The 20,628-nt window shown below is 45.6% G+C and overlaps 1 protein-coding gene across 12 annotated transcripts in view; it reads left to right on the top strand.

Moving 5' to 3' along the window:
• CELF2 (CUGBP Elav-like family member 2) overlaps positions 1 to 20,628 on the top strand; it is a 558,667-nt gene that overhangs the window by 495,274 nt on the left and 42,765 nt on the right. For all 12 annotated transcript variants that reach the window (XM_055543532.1, XM_055543526.1, XM_055543529.1 and 9 more), the window contains 4 exons: positions 2,848 to 2,982; positions 11,599 to 11,678; positions 15,800 to 15,958; positions 19,681 to 19,744. In XM_055543532.1, the coding sequence (XP_055399507.1) occupies positions 2,848 to 2,982; positions 11,599 to 11,678; positions 15,800 to 15,958; positions 19,681 to 19,744 (438 nt within the window). The remainder of the gene's footprint in view (positions 1 to 2,847; positions 2,983 to 11,598; positions 11,679 to 15,799; positions 15,959 to 19,680; positions 19,745 to 20,628) is intronic.

Genomic DNA, 20,628 nt, shown 5'->3' on the forward strand with positions numbered 1-20,628 from the left:
GTTTTCAGTCTGAATTCCTTGGAACCCTCGTTTCTCTGCATTGTCTTAGGAGCCACAACCAGTGTGGAAAGAGGGGCTGGTAGAAAGTGATTCTGAAGTCCACGAGCCTCCAAACCCAAGTGCTTCAGTTCTGTTCTGTTGAGTCGCTCAGTAGTGTCTGACTCTTTGCGACCCCATGAACCGCAGCACGCCAGGCCTCCCTGTCTATCACCAACTCCCGGAGTCCACCCAACCCATGTCCATTGAGTCAGTGATGCCATCCAACCATCTCATCCTCTGTCATCCCCTTCTCCTCCTGCCCTCAATCTTTCCCAGCATCAGGGTCTTTTCCAGTGAGTCAGCTCTTTGCATGAGGTGGCCAAAGTATTGGAGTTTCAGCTTTAGCATCAGTCCTTCCAGTGAACACCCAGGACTGATTTTCTTTAGGATTGACTGGTTAGATCTCCTTGCAGTCCAAGGGACTCGCAAGAGTCTTCTCCAACACCACACTTCAAAAGCATCAATTCTTTGGTGCTCAGCTTTCTTTATAGTCCAACTCTCACATCCATACATGACCACTGGGAAAACCATAGCCTTGACTAGACAGACCTTTGTTGGCAAAGTAATGTCTCTGCTTTTTAATATGCTGTCTAGGTTGGTCATAACTTTCCTTCCAAGGAGTAAGTGTCTTTTAATTTCATGGTAGGCAAACCATAGAACCAGGCTGCCTTCTCTCTATCACTTGAGAGAGAGAGAAAGGAAAGGAAAGAAAAGAAGAAAAAGAATGGAAAACTTCATTCTGTGGATGATAAGACTAAGGTCCAGAGAGGTCTACTTAGCCCAAGGTCACCCATCGCCTTCCGGGCAGCCCTGGAGTGAGGACCAGGGTCCCCAAGTTGCAGCACTGGTCTCCTCTCCTGGCCTCGCCTGCCTCCTCCAGACTCATCAGAAACACAGGGGAGGGAGCGGAACCCCAGGCTGCGGAGGAGGCTGGATCCTGGTCCCCTTGTGGAAGGACCCCTGGCTGGACCCTTCCCCCTGCTGGGCCTCGGGCGTCGCTTTAGAGTCACACAACACATCTTTCAAGGCTGTTACTTCCGGCCTGGGATTCTGTGACTGCAGACTCTTAGCCCCTGAGTGCCACCCTGTCCAATGTAGCAGTCACGTGCAGCTTTTAAATTAGTGAAAATTACGTCACAGGAAGAATTCACCGTCTCGCGCATACTGGCCAGCTTTCAGAGTGCTCAGTGGCCACAGGCGGCTTTAGCTACTGGGGTGGACATCACAGACCAGACTCCCCCCTTCCTGCCGAGCTCCCCTGGATTCGCGTTGCTTCGGAGGAAACCAGTCTGTCTCCATTACATCAACAGATCGCCCGTTCCAGCTCCTAGAAGACACAGATCACGGAGTCTGACTTCAGTACCTGAAGCAATTGGCCCTGGCAAGTCTCAAATACACTCTTGCCAGTTAGAGGATAATGAGATACTTACTGTCCAGGGAAAGAGTAAGAGAAACAGGAATGAAAGCCAATTAAATCGCAATGACAAGATTATAATACAGATATAAAAGGATCCCTTAAGCTAGGACTTTCTGAAGTACTGCTGTAGCTGGCCATTTTTTATTATTATTTTTATTATTATTATTCTAAGAGATGAAGTGAAAATGGGAACTAAGCAAGCCTGCTCCCTGAGGGCTTCTAGGACGATCTTTGGCACTCTCCTACAGAAAGCTGTGTTGAAATCCATAATAGTTCTGCCTTTGAGACTGAGCATACCCTGTTATCCTGAGCTCAAGCACATTGGTTTGGGGGGAAATCTCCTAGGTCATCAGAAATAAACCTTCCCTGATCTCTACCCACTGTCAGCTTCCAAGGTTAGAATTTGCACGTTGTTGCCCTGACAGCCAAATGCATTTCTGTTCATCATGAATCCTACGTCCCAGACTTCCCTGGTTTAGTGGTTAAGACTCTGCGCTTCCACTTCAAGGGACACAGGTTTGATTCCTGGCCAGGGAACTAAGGTCTCCCATAAGATCCCACATGCTGTGTGCAGCCACAAAAAAAAAAAAAATTGTACCTCCAAATGGACAGAATATTGTTCCTTCCTTGTACTTTTTTTTGTTATTGATGCATTTCACCCTGAGACAGAGCCCACCCCCAACACGAGATTCTCAAGTAACTGCAGCCCCCCTCACCTGACTGCAGTTGCCTTCGTCTTTAATCACAACGTGCAGACCACGTGTGCTGCCCTGGGTGGGGCTGTGTAGCCCGTGCTACGGACAGAAGGCCATTGCCCAGCCCCCTGGAGAAATTCTCATCCCTTCTCTCCTGTTCTCGTCTGGACCCCTGAGGACGAAGCTGTTTGAAATCGGGGAAGGAGAATGCTTTCTTCCATCAGCGCTTTGTTAAAAGCTTTGTTGACCACTTTTTCACTCAGTTTCTGTTGTTTTTCCTCTCCTGACCATTCTCTTTCCCTGTCATTCAAGTTAGAAGAACATCTATCCCCCACCCACAACCACAAAACAAAATTTGTGTCCCTAAATACCGCTATGCAAGGGTATCACTTAGCAGTTACCCAGAACTTTACCGTTTCAGTGAACATATTACTGTTTGCTTAAAAATGGGAGGGAAAGGACTTAAAAACAGTGTTCCATGTCCCTTGGAGATGTTTTGTTAGTGTACAAACTCCTGGCGTCGGAATAGGAGCTGAGACGCTGAGGAAGGGCCGGGTGGGAGGGCAGAGGTGGCCTGTGCGTGGCCTGGGCGTCTGAAGAGTTAGCCTCGGGGCCCAGTCGGAGGTGGCGATGGAACGTTGCCTGCAAGGAGTAAGATGAAATGGCCCTGGCTCATTCATTATTTCTATCTCCTAGCCGTGGAAGACAGAAAATTGTTCATAGGAATGGTTTCGAAGAAATGTAACGAGAATGATATCCGGGTGATGTTTTCTCCGTTTGGCCAGATAGAAGAATGCCGGATCCTCCGGGGGCCCGACGGGCTGAGCCGAGGTGAGTGTGCCGTCTGCAGCGTCTCTGCCCTTCCGCGTTAATTGGAGCCCCGCGTCCCAGCCGAGGTAGACGCAGCCCCGTGCACGGCCGGAGGTCGCCCCGAGACACGCCCCATGGGACGAACTTAGCCAGCCCGAACTTCTCACCGTGGCGGGAATGATCACCTCTTATTTCTTGAGTCGAGAAGGTCCTGGTGCCAGCATATTAGCTCAGGTTATCACTGTCAGACAGGAGGCCTCAGGCCGCCCTGTCATTACACATCGCTTTTCAGTCTCAGATTAGAGGAGATTGGGGACAGGTTGGGGAGAGACATGGCGGGTGAGAAAGAATGTGTGCCGCTTGCATCTTAGTTTTCTGACTTTCCGCCTGTTCCTGGAAGAGGTGTTGAGGGTGTGGGCGTCTAAACAGAGAAATAAAGCAAGAAAAAAAATTGCCCTGCATAGCATAGAGCAGATACAGACTCAGAGTAACCCAGCCTGTCTCAGGGTGTTAGGGTTTTAGAGCAAGGAGCAAACCTCCTGGAGTCCTACACATAGAGAGTCCATTAAGTGACAGAAATGAATTCATCCAGAAGATTGCAGGTTCTTCTTTGTCACCAGGATAGAGGCAAAGGCTGGGCTTTCCAGCACTGATGAAAACCAGCATTTTCACCAACAGTGATGCAAGGTGGTTGGAGATGACGGTTCTGTTTCCACACTTACCTCCCCCTTTGACAAGGCCATACACCTCCTTCCTTAAACCACTCATAAGGCTTGTCACCGGGTCCCCAGTCATCTAAGTTCCCTGAGTCAGCTCAGCGAGGCCCTCAGGAAGCCGTGCATGTAAAACACATTTGTCCATTCTCATAAGAAAGCTGTTTTGGCAACACAGAGAGGATTTCATTCAATTAGTGAAGTTTCCAAGGCAGGTTCCACAGGGATAATTAGAAACGTCTCTCGGGTCCCCATCTCTGGTTTCTAGGACTGGACTGCCTGCCTCTGTCCTGAACCCTGTGTTGAAAGAAAAGTTTGGGCCTTAAGTATCAAGGCACCAGTGTTCACCCACCTCCCTAGTCTTACCTAAACTCTCCACCCTGGGAAGAAGAACATGTGTTCTTTTGACTTTTAGACATAAAACTTCACGATGTCAGCTGCTCGAAGGCACAGGGAACAAAAGCTTTCCACCTGCCTCCACCCCCAGAGCCCCAAAACAAAGGGAGTGTTGAGGAAAACTATGAGAAGAGGAGGAATAACTTCAATCTTGTGATCTCTACATTTCCTTCTGAAGGTGGCTTTAAAAAAGAGAGAGAGAGAGAGAGGAGGAGGAGGCCTGAAAATGACGCTTAGCACTCCCTGAAAAGATGGGAGTGTAAAAGCTGAGCAAGACACCATGTCAAGCGGGGTCCCTGTGTAGCAGACCCAGTGCCTTGAGCTAATCTGTCACTTAGCACCTGTGCCTCCAGCAGCATCAGCCCAGCTGGCTCCCTGTGCTGGGGACCCAGATAGCCTCGCAAGCAGCAGGCTGCCAGGGTTTGCATCCTGGATCCCTCTGCAGCACCCCAGCTGGCTCCCTGTGCTGGGGACCCAGATAGCCTCGCAAGCAGAAGGCTGCCAGGGTTTGCATCCTGGATCCCTCTGCAGCACCCCAGCAGCCCCCACGCCAGGAGAGCTGATCATCACATCAGATCATCCAGTCCTGCTGCAGCCGGGAGAGGCAGATAGGCACACAGTCCGGGAGGGCAAATGCCTGGGGGAGATACAGCATGGCTGAATTAAATAGGCAAGAAAGACAAGAGTATTTTTGTGAACCCTTTTCTGCTGCCAGTTTAGTCCTAAGAACCACCATTCTCCCTCATTACAATTCTCAGTCACGTTTTCGTGTTGCCTTTGCATCTTTCATTTGCTCAGGTGTACAGCATGGACAAGGAACAGACAGTCATAGTGAACTGTACAGTGCCTTGGAGGTCGGTGGCCCTGGGGTCCAGACCTAGAACTTCTCCAGAGAAACTCATGGGGTGCTGTCCACTCCTTTTCCTGTCTCTGTCCTCAGTTTTCCCATGAAGATGGCAGCAGTCAAAATATGTGCCCTTTTCGAATAGGGCATGGTTAGCTTCCACATTTTTATTACCTTCTTCTCTTTTTTTTGGCCACACCACAGCTTGCAGGATCCTAGTTCCTCAATCAGAAATCGAACCCAGTCCTTTGGCAGTGAAAGCACGGGGCCCTAACCGCTGGACCGCCAGGGAGTGCTCCTACGTTTTTGTAGAAGCAGACCATTCATAGGGTGTCATGGAGGCCTTGGCTATGAAGTAGGCATGCTGGACTTCTGTTCTCCCCCTACTGATTTACCAACTGAGTATCTGACTCAATGTCTCCACCTCTCCAGTGGGGGCAGTGATGGGAACAGCACCGGTGTCTAGAGATCCTCAAGCATATGGTAGATACTTCTGCAGTTGAGATTTTAAAGCAGCCAAAACTTTCATAGAAAAGAGCATCAAGACACCGTACTTGAGGAGAGAAATTGGCCAGTTCAACCTGCCATTCGGTTGATGAACCAGCACTTGGCACCAGAAGCAGCCTATTTCTGAAACAAGTTACACTTTCTTCAATATTTTATGCAAATACTGGCTTAATATAAAGAGTAGACTCCTCCTCCTTGCCCCCCCACCTTTTTTCCACCAGAAAAGTAATTTCTGAATTTCTAGCAAACTGATGAGAATCCCCTATGGCAAAAAGAAAATGCTCATTTATAGTCATTTGTTCTGAAATATAAAGACAGACAGTGGTGCATTTTTCAATTAGCAGTACCCAGGGACTCCTGGGTACTGGGGACTGCTCCTAAATCAGTGTATTTGTTGAAAGAACAATTCTCTCTCGTGCTACTATTTTGCCTTCATTAATGAATTGCAGTTTTCAATCAAATATTAGTATCTCCCATCAGCAGCACTCCCGAGCAGGAACACTCAGCATTTCTGGGTCTCCATGCCTGTTGCTGGCTCAGCTGTTTACAGAATAAATAAAAATGAAATGAGAGATTGGCTGCTCTGAAAAGCACCTTTTAATACTAAACCAGGGTATAAAGTAGTCAGTAAGAAAGGATTTAAATCAAACCACATGATTATGATAGGGGAGAGATGCCCTTGAGTCGTGCACATTTCCAGTTAGTAGCCCTGGGTCTCTAACAGGCATCCAGTGTCTTTCCTCCTCTACTGCCGTGTCAATAGTTGACATTCCTACCTGGCAGGTTAGTTACGCTGTGGTTCCTCCAGGCTTGTTGATTCAGTACCCCTGCCCCACGTGAGAGTAGCTGCCAGAACTCACACTTATCAAGTCCTATGATACTTTCAGTTAGAATCACTGTTTAAAAAAGAAAAAATCATGACCTCCATATAGACAGGAAAGACTGTTTTAAAGGCCCCATAGTTATTCACTGGCACCCAGATCTGTGCCGTGTTTTGAGACAGGACCTCCCATGCTGCCCTCTCCCTCAGGGAAACTGTCATGTCTGCACGTGGACGGCACCTGCCAGGCCTGTTGAAACGACCCAACAGACGTCAGGACTCTGCTCACTTTACACCGTGTGCCCACATCTGAACATGCATCTTCTCCTTTGGGGGCAGTAACCCATTCTGCCATTTTGGGAAACCTGGTTTGAAATGCTTTTCAGCCCCTCCTGAGATTCAGATCTTTCTGCAATGGCAGATCTGCCTCTCAGGGCCCCCACGTGAGCCTTCACTGAGAAGCAGGCCAGATTCCACAAGCCCACCCATGGCAGACCAGACAAGACGTCTGCTCTGAGAAGCACAGCCTCAGACTGCTACACCAACACATACTGGACAGTGTAACCTGAGCGTGTCCGTTTCCTAAAATACAAACATTCTCACCTGCGATCCCACGGTCAGATTGAATGACTTGGGTACGATCTGCCGGGCTTGCTACACCATGGCAACGGAATATCTAACTCAGAGACAATGAAGGGGTTGATTTCGTTCTTCTTTCCCATGAACTGCAGTCAGATCTTCACTGCCATTTAAGGTAACTTTCTGCTTGTTTAAGAGTATTCCAGCTGTGTTTATGATGTTCCAACATTCTCCTGCCAAAACCCTTGACAAAGGAATTGGCGATATTTTCAGGGATGTTGGTGAGCACAGTCTGGATGCAGCCATTATATCCTCATTTGTTTTCATTATATCTGATCTGAAATATGGGGGTGGGCTTTTGACTTTTAAAACATGTACAGGGAGAGGACTCAGTTTTGATCGTGACATTTTAGTCATGTCCACGTGGTGCCCAAACGTTCAGATACATGGGAACCTGTGCCGGAGGCCTCCTGGGTTATTAGCTGCATCTTGTCATCCTACCCAGGTGGCTCAGTGGTAAAGAATCCACCTGCCAATGCAGGAGATGCAGGAGATGTGGGTTCAGTCCCTGGGTCAGGAAGATCTGCTGGAGTAGGAAACGGCAACCCACTCCAGTATTCTTGCCTGGAGAATTCCATGGACAGAGGAGCCTGGCGGGTACAGTCCACAGGGTCACAGAGTCAGACGTGACTGAGAGACTGAGCACGCATGTCATCCTGTTCTGGATACTCTTCCAGTCTCATCTCAGGGGTGAGATTTTGCCAACTCTGAAGTCCTAGCCTTCCCTCAATCTCGGGAGCCATGAATGAACGATCTGTCCATGCCAGTTTTAAATAAACGAACCTGACCTTAGGGTTGTGCATCATAGTATTAATTCTGATGCTTCAGTGTTTTACTCATGGAGTAGTTTAAATCCTGCTCAGAAGATACAGAGAAGAAAACTGGCTGTGCTAAGATCTTCCTACAGCTGAAGAGGAATTTATAAACAGGTTTTCCATAAGCTGACATCTTCTCATGCCACACAAGTTATCTTAAATTATGCTTCCTTCAGTTGAAATGAAGTGGCTGTTGCTGCTCTTTCACAGAAGCAGCAGAAAACAAGAGGCCTTGGCATCATTTTATGTGCTTTTAAAAGTGCTAGTGCCTCTGCTTTTTTCCTTCCTTCCTTTCTTCTTTCTCGCTCTCTCTTTTTGGTGCACAGCAAGAACTCATCTAGTTCTCTCAAAATTCCCTTGCACCCTAGAGAAAAGGTAGAACACCTGAGTTAAGACATCCTTTCAATCGAAATGACAAGTGTAATAGACGGGGACCAAAACCCACTCCGCGACAGGGCTCTGTGCTCCCCTTAGATCCTGTCTGTAGGAGGAAATCACTCTGAGAAACCTTACCCCAGTCAATCATTCATCTATTCCAATGGCAGGAAGACAGCCTCACCGTCATAAGAGAAATTCAACTCCTTTCTTTTCTATTAGCAATCTCTGACACTCTGAAAGTGGAGACAATAAATAGTGGCAAGGTAAATTACAGGTTGGATACATTTACAGATGGAATTTTTGCCTTTATTTATTTATTTTTTGTTATTATGTATTTGGAAGCTTTAAGATATATAGGCTGTCTTACCCACCCTACCACCACCACCAAAAGTAGCTTCATTATCCTGGTACCAGTATTTTTTCCCCAAAATCTAAGTTCTCCTGCATTTTGCCAGCTGTGTGACAGCCTAGAACAGTTGAGGGCTGACCCTGTAAAATCAGAGCACTTGTCCTGTTGAAACCCAGTGGACTTCACTGTACCCAGAAGCTCACTTGTAGAAAGAGAAGGGAGACAGTGGACCTAAGACATTTCTGTCCAGTGGAAAGTCATCTGATTGCCTTGTGGAAGAAGGCGCCATCCCATTTTGACCATAGGCACTCAAGTGACCCTGTGTTAGTGAAAAGCCACAGATGTGAGGGCTCACTCCAAAGCCAGTGTCTTCCGTGGTGCTGAAAACAAAATGAATCTAGTCACAGGACTACCCACACCCTCCTGTTTTAGAGACGTTGCAAAGGTTAACAAGCTACCAGCCCGTGGAACATCTGGTTCTGAAGTTGCTTGACTTTATCCAGAGCGGCAAACAGACACGTGCTCCCCTTTTATAAATGACACAGTCGTTTTTCTCCCTTAAGTAACTGAGCACAGCACAGAGCGTGGAACTTGACAGAGCCCCTAGGAGACAGGTTTCCTCTCACTGCACTGCTGCCGACAGAATTAAAAGGTTAAGGAAGTCGTCAGATTTGTCAGGTCATTTTTTGGGAGGGGATGAGGACTGTATAATTAGAGGCATCAGTCAAGCTTTTAATTGCAGGTTTCATAGCGCAAAGGGCAATGAATGGTTCAAGTTTATAGAGAGATCACTTCATTGTTCTCCTGCTTGAGTTTTCTTTAGAGACCTGTTAATTGCTAGATCTTTCTCCTGAAGTTAACAAAAGTTCTGCTTGCTCTGAAACTGTAGTAAATGCATATACTGTGCCTTATTGATTTTTGTTGACATTTTACATGTTTTTTTATGCATTCTGAACCTCCGCTTGGACACTCAGTTTGGCACATGCCCCCAGATAATAAGAGCAAAGTGAATGAAGCAGAGTTAGCCCATGGTTTCAGATCTGCCTCCATTAGATGATTTCCTGTGCCTCTCCTGCAGTCTCCAGATAAGAAAGAAAAATCTCCCGGTCTTATTTCCCCTGCTAATAGTGTCAGTGATAATCACAGTCTTCAAGAGATATTACTTGGAAACGGATGGTGAATTTGGGACTCTCTCATCTTGGAGCTGAGTACATTTCAGTATGGAGCCAGCAGAGGTCCCGCCGTAGGTCTCTCACGGCATTACACACATCATCTCATCTAGATGCCTTAGAGGAGGCCGCCCAGCTGCTTCTGTTGATGACAGAAACCACAGCCAGTCTAGATAGAGGCACCACGCTCAAACAGCTTCACCAGCTGTTTGGTCGGAAGAACTAAGGAATAGCGTGGCATTCTTAGTGAGCTAGACTGCAGGCTTCATTAGGACAGCTTAACGTAGAGGTGAATGAGATGAACCTCCCATGTACTGAGAGTTTTTGTGTATTAAAACTTACCGCATGATGCAAAAAAAAAAAATGCATTGACTTTTTTTCATGACTGGATGTTGTTGTGCTTTGGGGGTGTGGGCAGGCATTGCTTTCTCTTATTGCTGTTGGATGAAAAAGTGCTAATACAGTATTGACTTGATAATCTCACCAGGTGCACATGCAGAGCAAACAGAGAAAATGTATTCGATGGCCCCCACAGTGACTCCCATGCACCGAGCCATGCACTGGTTGTTGAGATGTAGAGTTTTCTGCTTGGCTTCTTGGCCATAGAGGCACCCATCTCATGCAGTGGGTGCCAGAATTCCACTTCTGTGCGCTCACTCTGAGATGACAGGCTTTGGCCCCTCAGTGTTTAGATCTGCTTCATTTGCAAATCTTTTTAAGTAGCAATAATAATAATGTTTTGAGGCAATTGAGTGGAACACTAAATTATTCTCTGATACCTAAGTTCAAACTGTGCAAGGCTAAAGAAGCTGAAAATCAATGCACTTTTAAAGTCATTAGAGATCATAAGTGAAATAGTCTGCATTGCTTTAGCTAAGCTTTTAGTGTGCCGTGGTATTATTATAAAATCAGCCTGAATTTGCATTAATTTCACAGTCTTTTTCTCTGAGAAGCCCAAGGGTGCATGATAAATAAAATGTAAATTTTAGAAGGCAGTGTTTTTATTAGTGGAAAGGGCAGTGAGCCATGTAGTTGGAGCGGTGACCTGCATGGTAGCTGACACTGCCACAAGGAGTCCTATGGATGCTAGTTATTTTACAGCCGGAAAAAAAAAAGAAAAAATAGCCAAGGAGGGTTCAGTGGGCCTCAGGGGAGACATTCAGAGAAATGTGCCTTGTCTTGTGTATGTTCCACTTGAGGTCCAGTCTCTAATAGAAACCGCAAGTTGCAACTTTCAGAAGTCATGAAGATTTGATACAAATAACAAATCCAATGCAAATGTTTACATTTTACTTTATATGCACTGTTGAATATTCCCAGAGTAATGGCGCATTTGTTAATAGGGGGTTTGTTTTTGTTCATCATTAACAGTTACTAAATAGTTTGTACAGGATTTGGGTATATTTATTTGCATTTAAGTAACATGAATGTGTATTTATACATATATCTAATTTTTAAACCACCCAGAAAAGATGAAGTATATTTATTTGCTGACATTTCAAGCTATTGGAATCTCTTTGCTAATTTGCCCCGGGTGTGAGGATTTTATTATTGGCTGCTTAAAAATCAAGGCTCCCATTTGAAATATAGAACCAGAATGGGTGGATGCCCTCAGTCATGATAGTCAGCCAAGGAGAAAATGTAAAATTGCAACTCTTTATTTTAGAAAATGCAAAGTAGGTCTTGCGCATTTCAAACCTGTGGCTAAAAAAACTTAAAAAAAAAAAAAAGAGTACCCAGCCTCCTTTCCCTGGACTGCATTCTAAAAATAAATAAACTAATCCATCAGTAAATCTCTCTGCTTTGGTCAGATTAGCAAGTCAGCACTGTAAGTAAAAAAGCAACATGAGATTAAAACCAAAGAGAGAAGTTGTTGATTTCATGTACTACTGAGAACAGTGTCGTCCTGTGGCAGTTCTCGTAGACTGTGTTGGTTTAACAAGCGTCCAAACCTTTTGTCTTGTTGTTTTTTGTCTTTCCTGCTCCCTGTCCCCTTGTTTCCCACAGGCTGTGCGTTTGTCACATTTTCTACAAGGGCAATGGCACAGAATGCAATCAAAGCCATGCATCAGTCTCAGACCATGGAGGTACTGTATCATCTGCCCTCTCTTTGTTTTCTTTGTGCAAATGGTGGGGAATGGAAAGCGATTCTCTCCTGTGTGGATTGTTCACATGACAATCACAGATGTAAACTTTCACCACCTTTCTCTTCATTCATTCATACTCCTCCTCCCTTAATCTCTCTCCCCCCGCCCCACTTTCTTCTCCCTCCTGCTCTCTCTCCTCTCTGAGTTTTTCCCCTAATGACTGGAAACGCACCTAGTGAAACCTTCCACTTGCTCTGCATTCTTTTCTGAGCCTTTTATTGCGGTGGCCCAGGTCCTGCCGTGTAAAGTTCATGATGCCATTTAACCCGGGCATCTTTGTGCCCCTCAGGGAACAAGCCCATTGGCCAGCCGCCAGGGTGGGATGGGTTGAACGCTAACAGCCCCCATTCCAAATTGCAGTGGGCCCCGTGCTCAGTCACAGCGTTCTTTCATTTCTTTTTGTCTTCTTTTTAAATGTGAGGTCAAGTGACCTTTAATCAAGACAAACAATTGTTTTGGCATCAGCAGTGTCGGAGAAAGTTAAGACTTCTCCTACAAGATGGAACCAGCGCAAATGTTCATGTATGAGAGCCGCCCCCCCGCCCCGAAAATTAGATTTGCCCCCTTGCTAAAAAAAAAAATAAAAACAGTAACCAAGAAACGCGAAGGCTCCAATGTGATCTCCTAACGAGAGACACAGTGGCTTTGGGGGAAGAGAAATACGCTGGCATGGGCCCACAAATGTAGACGACGGCTCTGTCCTTTGAGTCTGTGATTCGGGTCATGGCCTTTCAGGATTTTGCACAAAAGCATTCCAAGAGTGATATGCAGTTCCTTACTCTGTATTGTCTGATAGAATCCTTTGGGAGTGCATGTTCTGCTGTATCATGTAAACTGTATCTTTGTGTATGGGTGATCTTTTCTGGAGGTGGCTTTGTACTATTACCTCAAGTTATGTTTTTCATCTTTTGAAAGAAAAAAAGAATTTTTTTTTTTTCAGTTTTATTTAATGTGCCAAAAGTTCTCTATTGTTTGAGCTTCTTTTTTGCCTCCACTTTTGCGGGGGGTTTTAATTTTTTTGTTGTTCGGTTTTTTTTGTTTTATTTTTTTTGGCCATGCTGCATCTCCCGAAGCATGCCGGGAGCTCAGTGATCTTTCTGGGTCTTGTTCTGTGGGCAAACTTTTTCTAGGGAGCAGAAGGGTGGGTGGAAGTGTGGGGGACGAGAGTGTGCATGGCATTGTCATTCAATGTTTACTGTACTTTTCTGAGTTTTGATAGCATTGCAAAGCCTATTGTCTTTTTCAGACTTCCTTTTGACTTCAGTATTCCTAACATACCTTATATAATCACTGTGTTTTCCTTTCAGTGCAATGCATTTTTAAGGCACTCACACCCCCCTACGTGAAGGCAAGCTCAGGTGAAAGTCGGCCACAATAAGAGAGAATTAGCGGGATTTGAAATATCTAGGAATCCAGTCTCAAACAACAAGCAGTTACACATGTGATCATGCATTTGTTCCCCTCCCACCCTCGTCCCCCGCCCTTCTCTTACCTTGGGCAGCTCCACTACGGTGGATCAGCCTGGTTTCCAGCTGCAGATCAGCCTGGAAGTGAAAACAAAAGGACTGTTAAGAAAAAGAAAGTCTTGATATACATGTGTGTTTCACTCTTAAACATTTTTATTTCCTGTGATGGAGTGATCTGTTCCTGATGGGTCTCACCTTAGATTATTTTTTTCACCCCAGCTATCTCAGCCCTGTTGGAAACACTGCCGCCCCAGTACCCTCACCCAGGGCTCCCCACCCGAATGGGAGGACTGTGTTCTGTGCGTCCCTACGGACGGAGAACACGAGAAAATACAGCAGAACTGGGTATGAACCCAAACCGAAAAAATAACAGGCTCTCAGAAGGAAAAGAATTTGCTATAGAGAATGGGGCGTATTTATTCTTCAGAAGTCGTTTATCCTTTGTTAATATCGCTCTTATCAGAAATCAGATCTGATGCACTTGTTTTTAAATATGGCCATCCATGCTTAATCAGAGAGGCCCTTAGACACTTAAATTTATTGTTTAATTCAAAAATATTGACATTTAAATGGAAGATTATCTATTATGCAGTCTCATTAGAGTTGTATAACTGAAGTTTGTTTTCTTTTTTTTTAATTAATGACATTATTTTTAGGACTCTGGCTCACATCTTCAACCAAGATGTATGATCTAAGAGATACAAATACAAAATGATGTGACTGTTAAAGTTTAAATGAACACATTCTTTAAAGAAAAAGAAGTCATTAATTTTATACGGTACCTTGATTTTTCCCACCTTCCTCCAATCTCTGCCCACCCTCTTTTTCCCTTTCATAATTTGTACAAGTCATTTTTTGAGCTATAATCATTGGCCTGATTTTCTGCTTTTATATCATTTTCTGGTATTTAAGGAAGAAAAAAAGTCAACCATAAGAGAACTGTTAGGAGGAGATGCTATAATTTGTTACAGAATGAATTTGATAGAATAACAACCCTTTCCATGCAAAACTCTTGCTCTCTGTAATTTCCATCCTCAAAGTGGTTTTGCTCTCTTTAAAATGATGAAGAACTAAAATACAGAGCAGACAAAGAAAAATAAAGTAGAGATTTTTTTTTTAATGGTGGAAATGTTACTTTTATTTAGTTTATTGACTCTTAACATCCTGGGTTGTGACTCTGACCCCCAGAGCTGAAGATCAATCCACTGGAGGTTCAACAGCCAGTCACCTCACTTTTCCCACATTTTGGGGGTTAATAACGGGCATGATTGCCTCATCTATGCATAGCTCCATCCCCAGGAACTACCCAAGGTGACAAGAAAAAAAATGCAACTTTGTTTTCTAAGAGAAAGAAAAATTAACCCAAAGGGAAGGGGAAAGCTCATTTAAATAGGAATATTAAATTTCTGATAGAAGAGAGAAGTCTGTTATCATGCTGAGTTTCAATAAAAGTTTGTTTTTTTTTAATCACTTGGGTAGAATTAACTTCTTTTTTCTCAGCAAAATTTCACAGCTTTAATTGTGATGGAATGTGTAGTAAGCTGTATGGAGAGGGAAACCAATTGGTTTCCACTGAGTGTTTACCAAGTGGCGAATGTTGAAAAGTGATTTTAAAAGGAAGTCCTCCTGCCTGGGGTGTTAGGCCCTTACTTTCCCTAAGGACCACCTCCATCTCAAAGATGCTGGTCCTGTTATATAACCTATGGCCATTTCTAACTCACTACCCCTGATCCTGCCTTTTAAAGGAAATGAACGTGAACAGAAGCTCCTAGAACAGCAAGATTGATTAGGAAAAGAAGCCAAGTAGAAATATCCACCTCCCATTTGAAATCTCCACCTCCCTGGACTAGAACACAATCCTGATATTTCATTTTTGGTTTGCAGTAGCCTGGGATTAGTGATAGATTAGATGTGGTAGAGAAGGAGGAGACCTTTCTAAAAACATGGGGACAGGGACATCGGTTCATGCCTGCGTTCCCTGAATATCTCCTTCCTTCATCCACGTTCCTAAAAATGAAACCCACTGCTCCCAATTATATTACTGGGTCGATGTAATTCCCACCATTCCAAAGTTTAAAAATGCTTAACTGAGCATTGGAAAAGAGTGGAAAAAAAAAAAAAAAAGACGTGAATGACAGGCACTCTCACTCCCATTACGTCTCCCCCTCTTCGTGCCCTGGTTACACATAGCAACAGACAGACACACCACGACGAGTCCATCTTTCAGACAAATGAACCATGAAGCTTAATTAAGGGCCAGTGATCAGGTCTCTTGTCCCTGAGGAGGTCCTGGGATGGTGGAAGGAAGACCCCTGAAGAGAGAAGGCGAGGCAGTGTAATAAGCAGATCACGAGAGCAAAATGGCTTCTTCAAGCACCAGAGCCCCAGAGACACCAGTGACAGACCCTGGAATAATATTCTGTTGATGGTGCTATTCAGAGAAGACGAAGGACCATCAAACCACTTAAAAACCAGCCCGGCTCGGCCCCTCTGCTGCAGTCGTTCAGAAAGCTAGGCCCCACGCTGACTGAGTGTCCCGAGCCCAGTGGACCAGGCTGTAACCCCCTCTTCACTTTCCGCTGTGTCTGACCACAGGGCTGCTCTTCACCGATCGTGGTGAAGTTCGCGGATACGCAGAAGGACAAGGAGCAAAGGCGCCTCCAGCAGCAACTGGCGCAGCAGATGCAGCAGCTCAACACTGCCACCTGGGGGAACCTGACGGGTCTGGGCGGCCTCACCCCGCAGTACCTGGCGGTAAGTTCCTGGGGGTGGGGGGACGCGGGGTCCCCAGAGGGAGAGAGAGAGCCCCACCTCTGGAACTCTTCCAGACTCCTGTTCCCTCAGTACACCAAAAGCTCAGCCTCGGGACCCTGTGAATGCCAGGAAATTCTTGGCCTCGATGCAGAGTTTTTCCAGGTGAAATTGATGAGCATAAGGATGGACCCTTCGGTCTAGCTAGATGGAGGCTGAGCTGGGCTCCACAAGGCTGGGTGTTAACCAGTGTTCCAGCATCAACTCCTGCATCAGGAGGGGGGCAGCACGCTCCCCGCACTGTGATTTAAGGTCCCCAGGCAGCCGTGGTCTGCCCGCTCTCTATGCCCGGGGCAGGGCGTTCCTCGGCAGGACCTAGGAGGGAGGCCTCGTGGAACTGTCCTTCACTGGGTCTTCCCAGTGAACTGAAAACTGAAGTTGATTCAGTTCAAATGTTCCTTTGTTGGAAACCCGAAACTCAGATCCCGTTTCAGGACAAATAGACCCTGTTCTTCCAGCCATCCCTTATAGTTCATTGTTTCTAAACTTTCACCTCCTTTTTTGTTTTTTTGCACCTTTGTGCTGCCCATTTCACTTTGCCACTGTCTTTATTAAAATGCCAGAGTCAAAACCTAGGACCGTTCCCCTGGTAAGATCGAAACAGCACGAGGAGCGAGCCCTAGTGTGAACTTCAAAGCATCTGTACGTAGCTTGAAAGTGGTGGAAGGCAGCTCATACTCTAAGGTTTCGCTTGCTTTTGCTTGAACTAGTGCCAAACCATGCTTCTCTACCCCACTTTTCTGCCGGGCTACATATTAATTAATGTAATTTTATATTGTGCATTTGGGCCTTTGATTCTAGCCGCTGTCTGTCCGTGTATGTGTGTCCTAATTCTGTCCTGACCTTTGAACTGTTGCCCTCAGGATAGTATGACCCATGAGCTGTACTTTGTAGCAGAACCCATACTGTTCTGCAAAACAGCCCTCCCTGTAACCTTGAAAGGTGATCCCCCTGCTGCAGGTGAGGGAAAGGAGCGGCTTAAAGAGGTTTTGTTACTTCACCCAAGGTCGTGGCGCTGGTGGTCAGGCAGGATTTCAACCCTCTGTGTGCTCTCTCCATCCAGCCTGGCTGCTTCTCCAAGGAGTTGTGACTCATATTCCCTTTTTATTTTAATATTTACTTGTTTGGCCACGTCGGGTCTTAGTCGAGGTTTGTGGAATCTTCGTTGTTATCACGCAGTGTTTTTCATCGCCGCGCACAGGCTCTCCAGTTGTGGTGCTCAGGCTTAGTTGCTCCATGCAGGTGGGATCGTAGTTTCCAGATCAGAGATCACACCCGCATCTCCTGCATTGCAAGGCAGACTCTCAACCACTGGACCACCAGGGAAGTCCTCCCTGATAGTCCTCCTTTACCCACCCTCAGGCCTGTCGGGGTCTGACGAGCAGTAACTACTCATGACACGTCTGCGTGTCTTGCGGGAGAAGCATGCCTCTCCTGCCTTCCCCTGAATCACTGATAGAAGCAGTAACCGAGTTTGCTGTCACCTTCTAGCCATTTTTCCATCTAATCCACAGGGACCCCGTGTGAAATTTCCTCGTGTCTTGCCGAAGTAAAATTGGTGAAATAAAACATAAAATAAATTATCTATAATTTATATAGTTATATATTCATATATCAATTATATATTTATATATTAAATATGAAATAAAATATAACATTTTTTTATTGCTGAAATAAAAAATAAAAACAAGGTTTTCTATCATAGGTTGATGGCAAGCTCACCTTTTCAGAGTTTCTAAGAATCCAGCTTCGTGTTCCACTGTTTCCAGGAACCAGGACCCCTGTGCCTGTCCCAGTCTTCTGGCCCCACCCCCCAGCACCTGTTTTTTTGTGTTGAGGGTAGATTCTGACTCTGGCTCACCAGAGTGTGGTTGTCAGTGGAAAGAATCCTTGGGTTAATGACCCTCCAGGTATTGCAACTTCCTCCAGTATAAATTATTAATCCCTCAAAGTATCTTCAAAGCTAATTTAATTTGACTAAACTTCAGTTTTTAAAACATTGTGCAGAGCTGCATTCTCTTGCAACCACAAGAGAATGGGAAACCTGAGAAATCAAACCAAGAGAAGGGATTTCTCTCTGTCAAAGCGGATCATCCCTGGCTTCCCCTCTGCCTCACTCTGTGTGTGTGTCTGTGTATGTCTGATATCTAGGTATCTGTTACACCGAATCCAGAAGGATGAGTGAAAGGTGTATTCCTGTTTCTGATAACTGCTCACATTAATCCCCATAGTATCGTTGCAACTAGGACTTGGGTAGAATCGAGTCAGCTGCTGGATGGCCGTTTGTGAGTCCCGTACCATGGTGGAGTCTCCTCCTGCTAGAGCTGAGGAAACCAACACTTAACCTGCCCGAGTGGCAGCTCTCTCCGTTAGGCTGCGCAGAGCTCCAAGTGAATGATGAGAGCCTATTTTGTAAATAGTGAATTCTTCTGGTTCCTCCTCAGCTCACAGAACCGTGGCAGTTTTTTAATAGTAGATTTGGTGAATCTATGCTTTTGACATCCATGGACTTCTGAGTATAGGAGACGGCCCCACACTCGCCCCAGGGTACAGACTGGAGCTATACTGATCTACCAGAAGGAGGCTATCAGTAAGTCTAGTCACACACTCAGTGCAGCACCTAAGTGAAAGTCGCTCAGCCGTGTCTGACTCTTTGCAACCCCATGGACTGTAGCCTGCCAGGCTCCTCTGTTCATGGGATTCTCCAGGCAAGAATACTGGAGTGAGTTGATATTTCCTTCTCCAGGGGATCTTCCCGACCCAGGGGTCAAATCTGGTTTCCCCGCACTGCAGTCAGGTCTTTACCCTCTGAGCCACCAGAGAAACCCTAAGTCAACCTGTTATTCAACTTATTTGGACTAATAAAGGAGTTCTTTCAAATGGCAATCACATGCCTTACCTTGTGCTGCCCACTGTTTCTCCATGAGGGATAAATGTACTTCTGGAAGCTCCAGAGACAAAATGCAGAGACCTTTTCACAGGTGTCTTCATTTCTTTTTAGAAGATGCTGATATATTTCTAATAATAGCATCAGGGTATATAGCACCAGATAGTTCTAAGTTTTGACAAATAGTATGTTCCTCTGTGCCCACAAAGTCCACCTTAAAATGGTTGACCATTGTCTTTATCCTACAGTTATGTAGGATAGACTGTAGCTGTGGAGCTGTGAATAGATACATTTCTCTCTGTAGGTGTCTCAGCCGTTTTTCTCTTCGTCCAGGAGTCGGTGAATCTGTGCGTTCCTAATGAAGGTTGTAGGACAGGGAGCTGTGAAGGAAAGCGGAGGAGACCCAGGGTTGGACCCTGATTGACAGAGATGAGTTACGAGAACTACTAAGCTCCAGAGAGATAGCATTAGTCACGCCATGTTGGATTCCATAGATTTAACACCTGGTTGTTAAAAATTGTAAATTGATGAATTGTTTAAGACAGTGACGTTATTGAGTCTCCCCGGTGTCTGGTTACTTAATAGAGATTAGACATTAATATGGATTTATGGCTCCAACACTGGGAACCTTTAGCCCGTTAAGAGGCAGCAGTAGCTGACTATTTGAATGTAAAGGGAACTGGATGTGCCCCTGTGGACGTGGCAAGTTCCTTTGTCCTCAGCTGCATTTCTTTTTGACAGCACGTTTCTCTCTTTTTGGTGGTTTTTTTTTTTTCAGCTTCTGCAGCAGGCCACCTCCTCCAGCAACCTGGGTGCATTCAGTGGCATTCAGCAGATGGCGGGTAAGTCATGAGGCCTGCCTGGCCTTTGGACCGCTCTGTTGTCTGAATTTGGGATGGGTTCAGAGGGTGAAGAAGACGGGGGAAAGAACCACAAATCTGTCCTGTTGGCTTAGGTGTTAAACCTTAGAGTAAGCTGCTCAGAAGTTGATTTTCTATCCCTGGCATCTCCAACAGTTATATAACAAGAAAATTGGGGGCTGAGAATTCCTGCATAGTACCCTCCAGAAAGTGGAAAGTGTTAGTCACTCAGTTGTGTCTGTTTGCGACCCCATGGACTGTAGCCCACCAGGCACTTCTGTCCATGAGATTCTCCAGGCAAGCACACTGGAGTGGGTTGGCGTTTCCTTCTCCAGGGGATCTTCCGGACCCAGAGATCGAACCCAGGTCCTCCCACATTGCAGGCAGGTTCTTTTACCCTCCAGAATTGTGTTTATTTTTTCTTAAAGGGTTTGACTGCTGGAAGGTGGGGAAGGGGGAGGGGGCGGATTTCCAGCAAGAGTCGTGTATCCAGGGCAGCCACCATGATTGACGTCCCTCTAAAATTTTAATAACAGGCAGTCAATAAAAATGTTTTGTCCTCCATAATGAAAGCCAGGCTTGCAGACCTATCTCTGACTGATACCATTTCAGTCCCTTGATAACCACAATTAACAGGGGTGCCTTTTTTTTATTTTTTATTTTTTTTAATTTAAAAGAATCTGAGCTGATAGAATTGTGCATCAGAAGCTTTTATGGGAAAGTGGAAATCTTCGTTGTGGGGAGGAGGGGGGCAAGGTGGGGGGTGGGGTGGAAATCACAGTGGGACTGAATGTGAAAGCCAGCCCCTGAAGGTTTTCTTTTGATAATGAGTTGTGTTGGTAGTGACCTAGGAGCAGTGATTAGTG

Source organism: Bubalus kerabau, chromosome 13 (assembly GCF_029407905.1).
Source record: "Bubalus kerabau isolate K-KA32 ecotype Philippines breed swamp buffalo chromosome 13, PCC_UOA_SB_1v2, whole genome shotgun sequence".
NCBI classification, from domain to species: domain Eukaryota; kingdom Metazoa; phylum Chordata; class Mammalia; order Artiodactyla; family Bovidae; genus Bubalus; species Bubalus kerabau.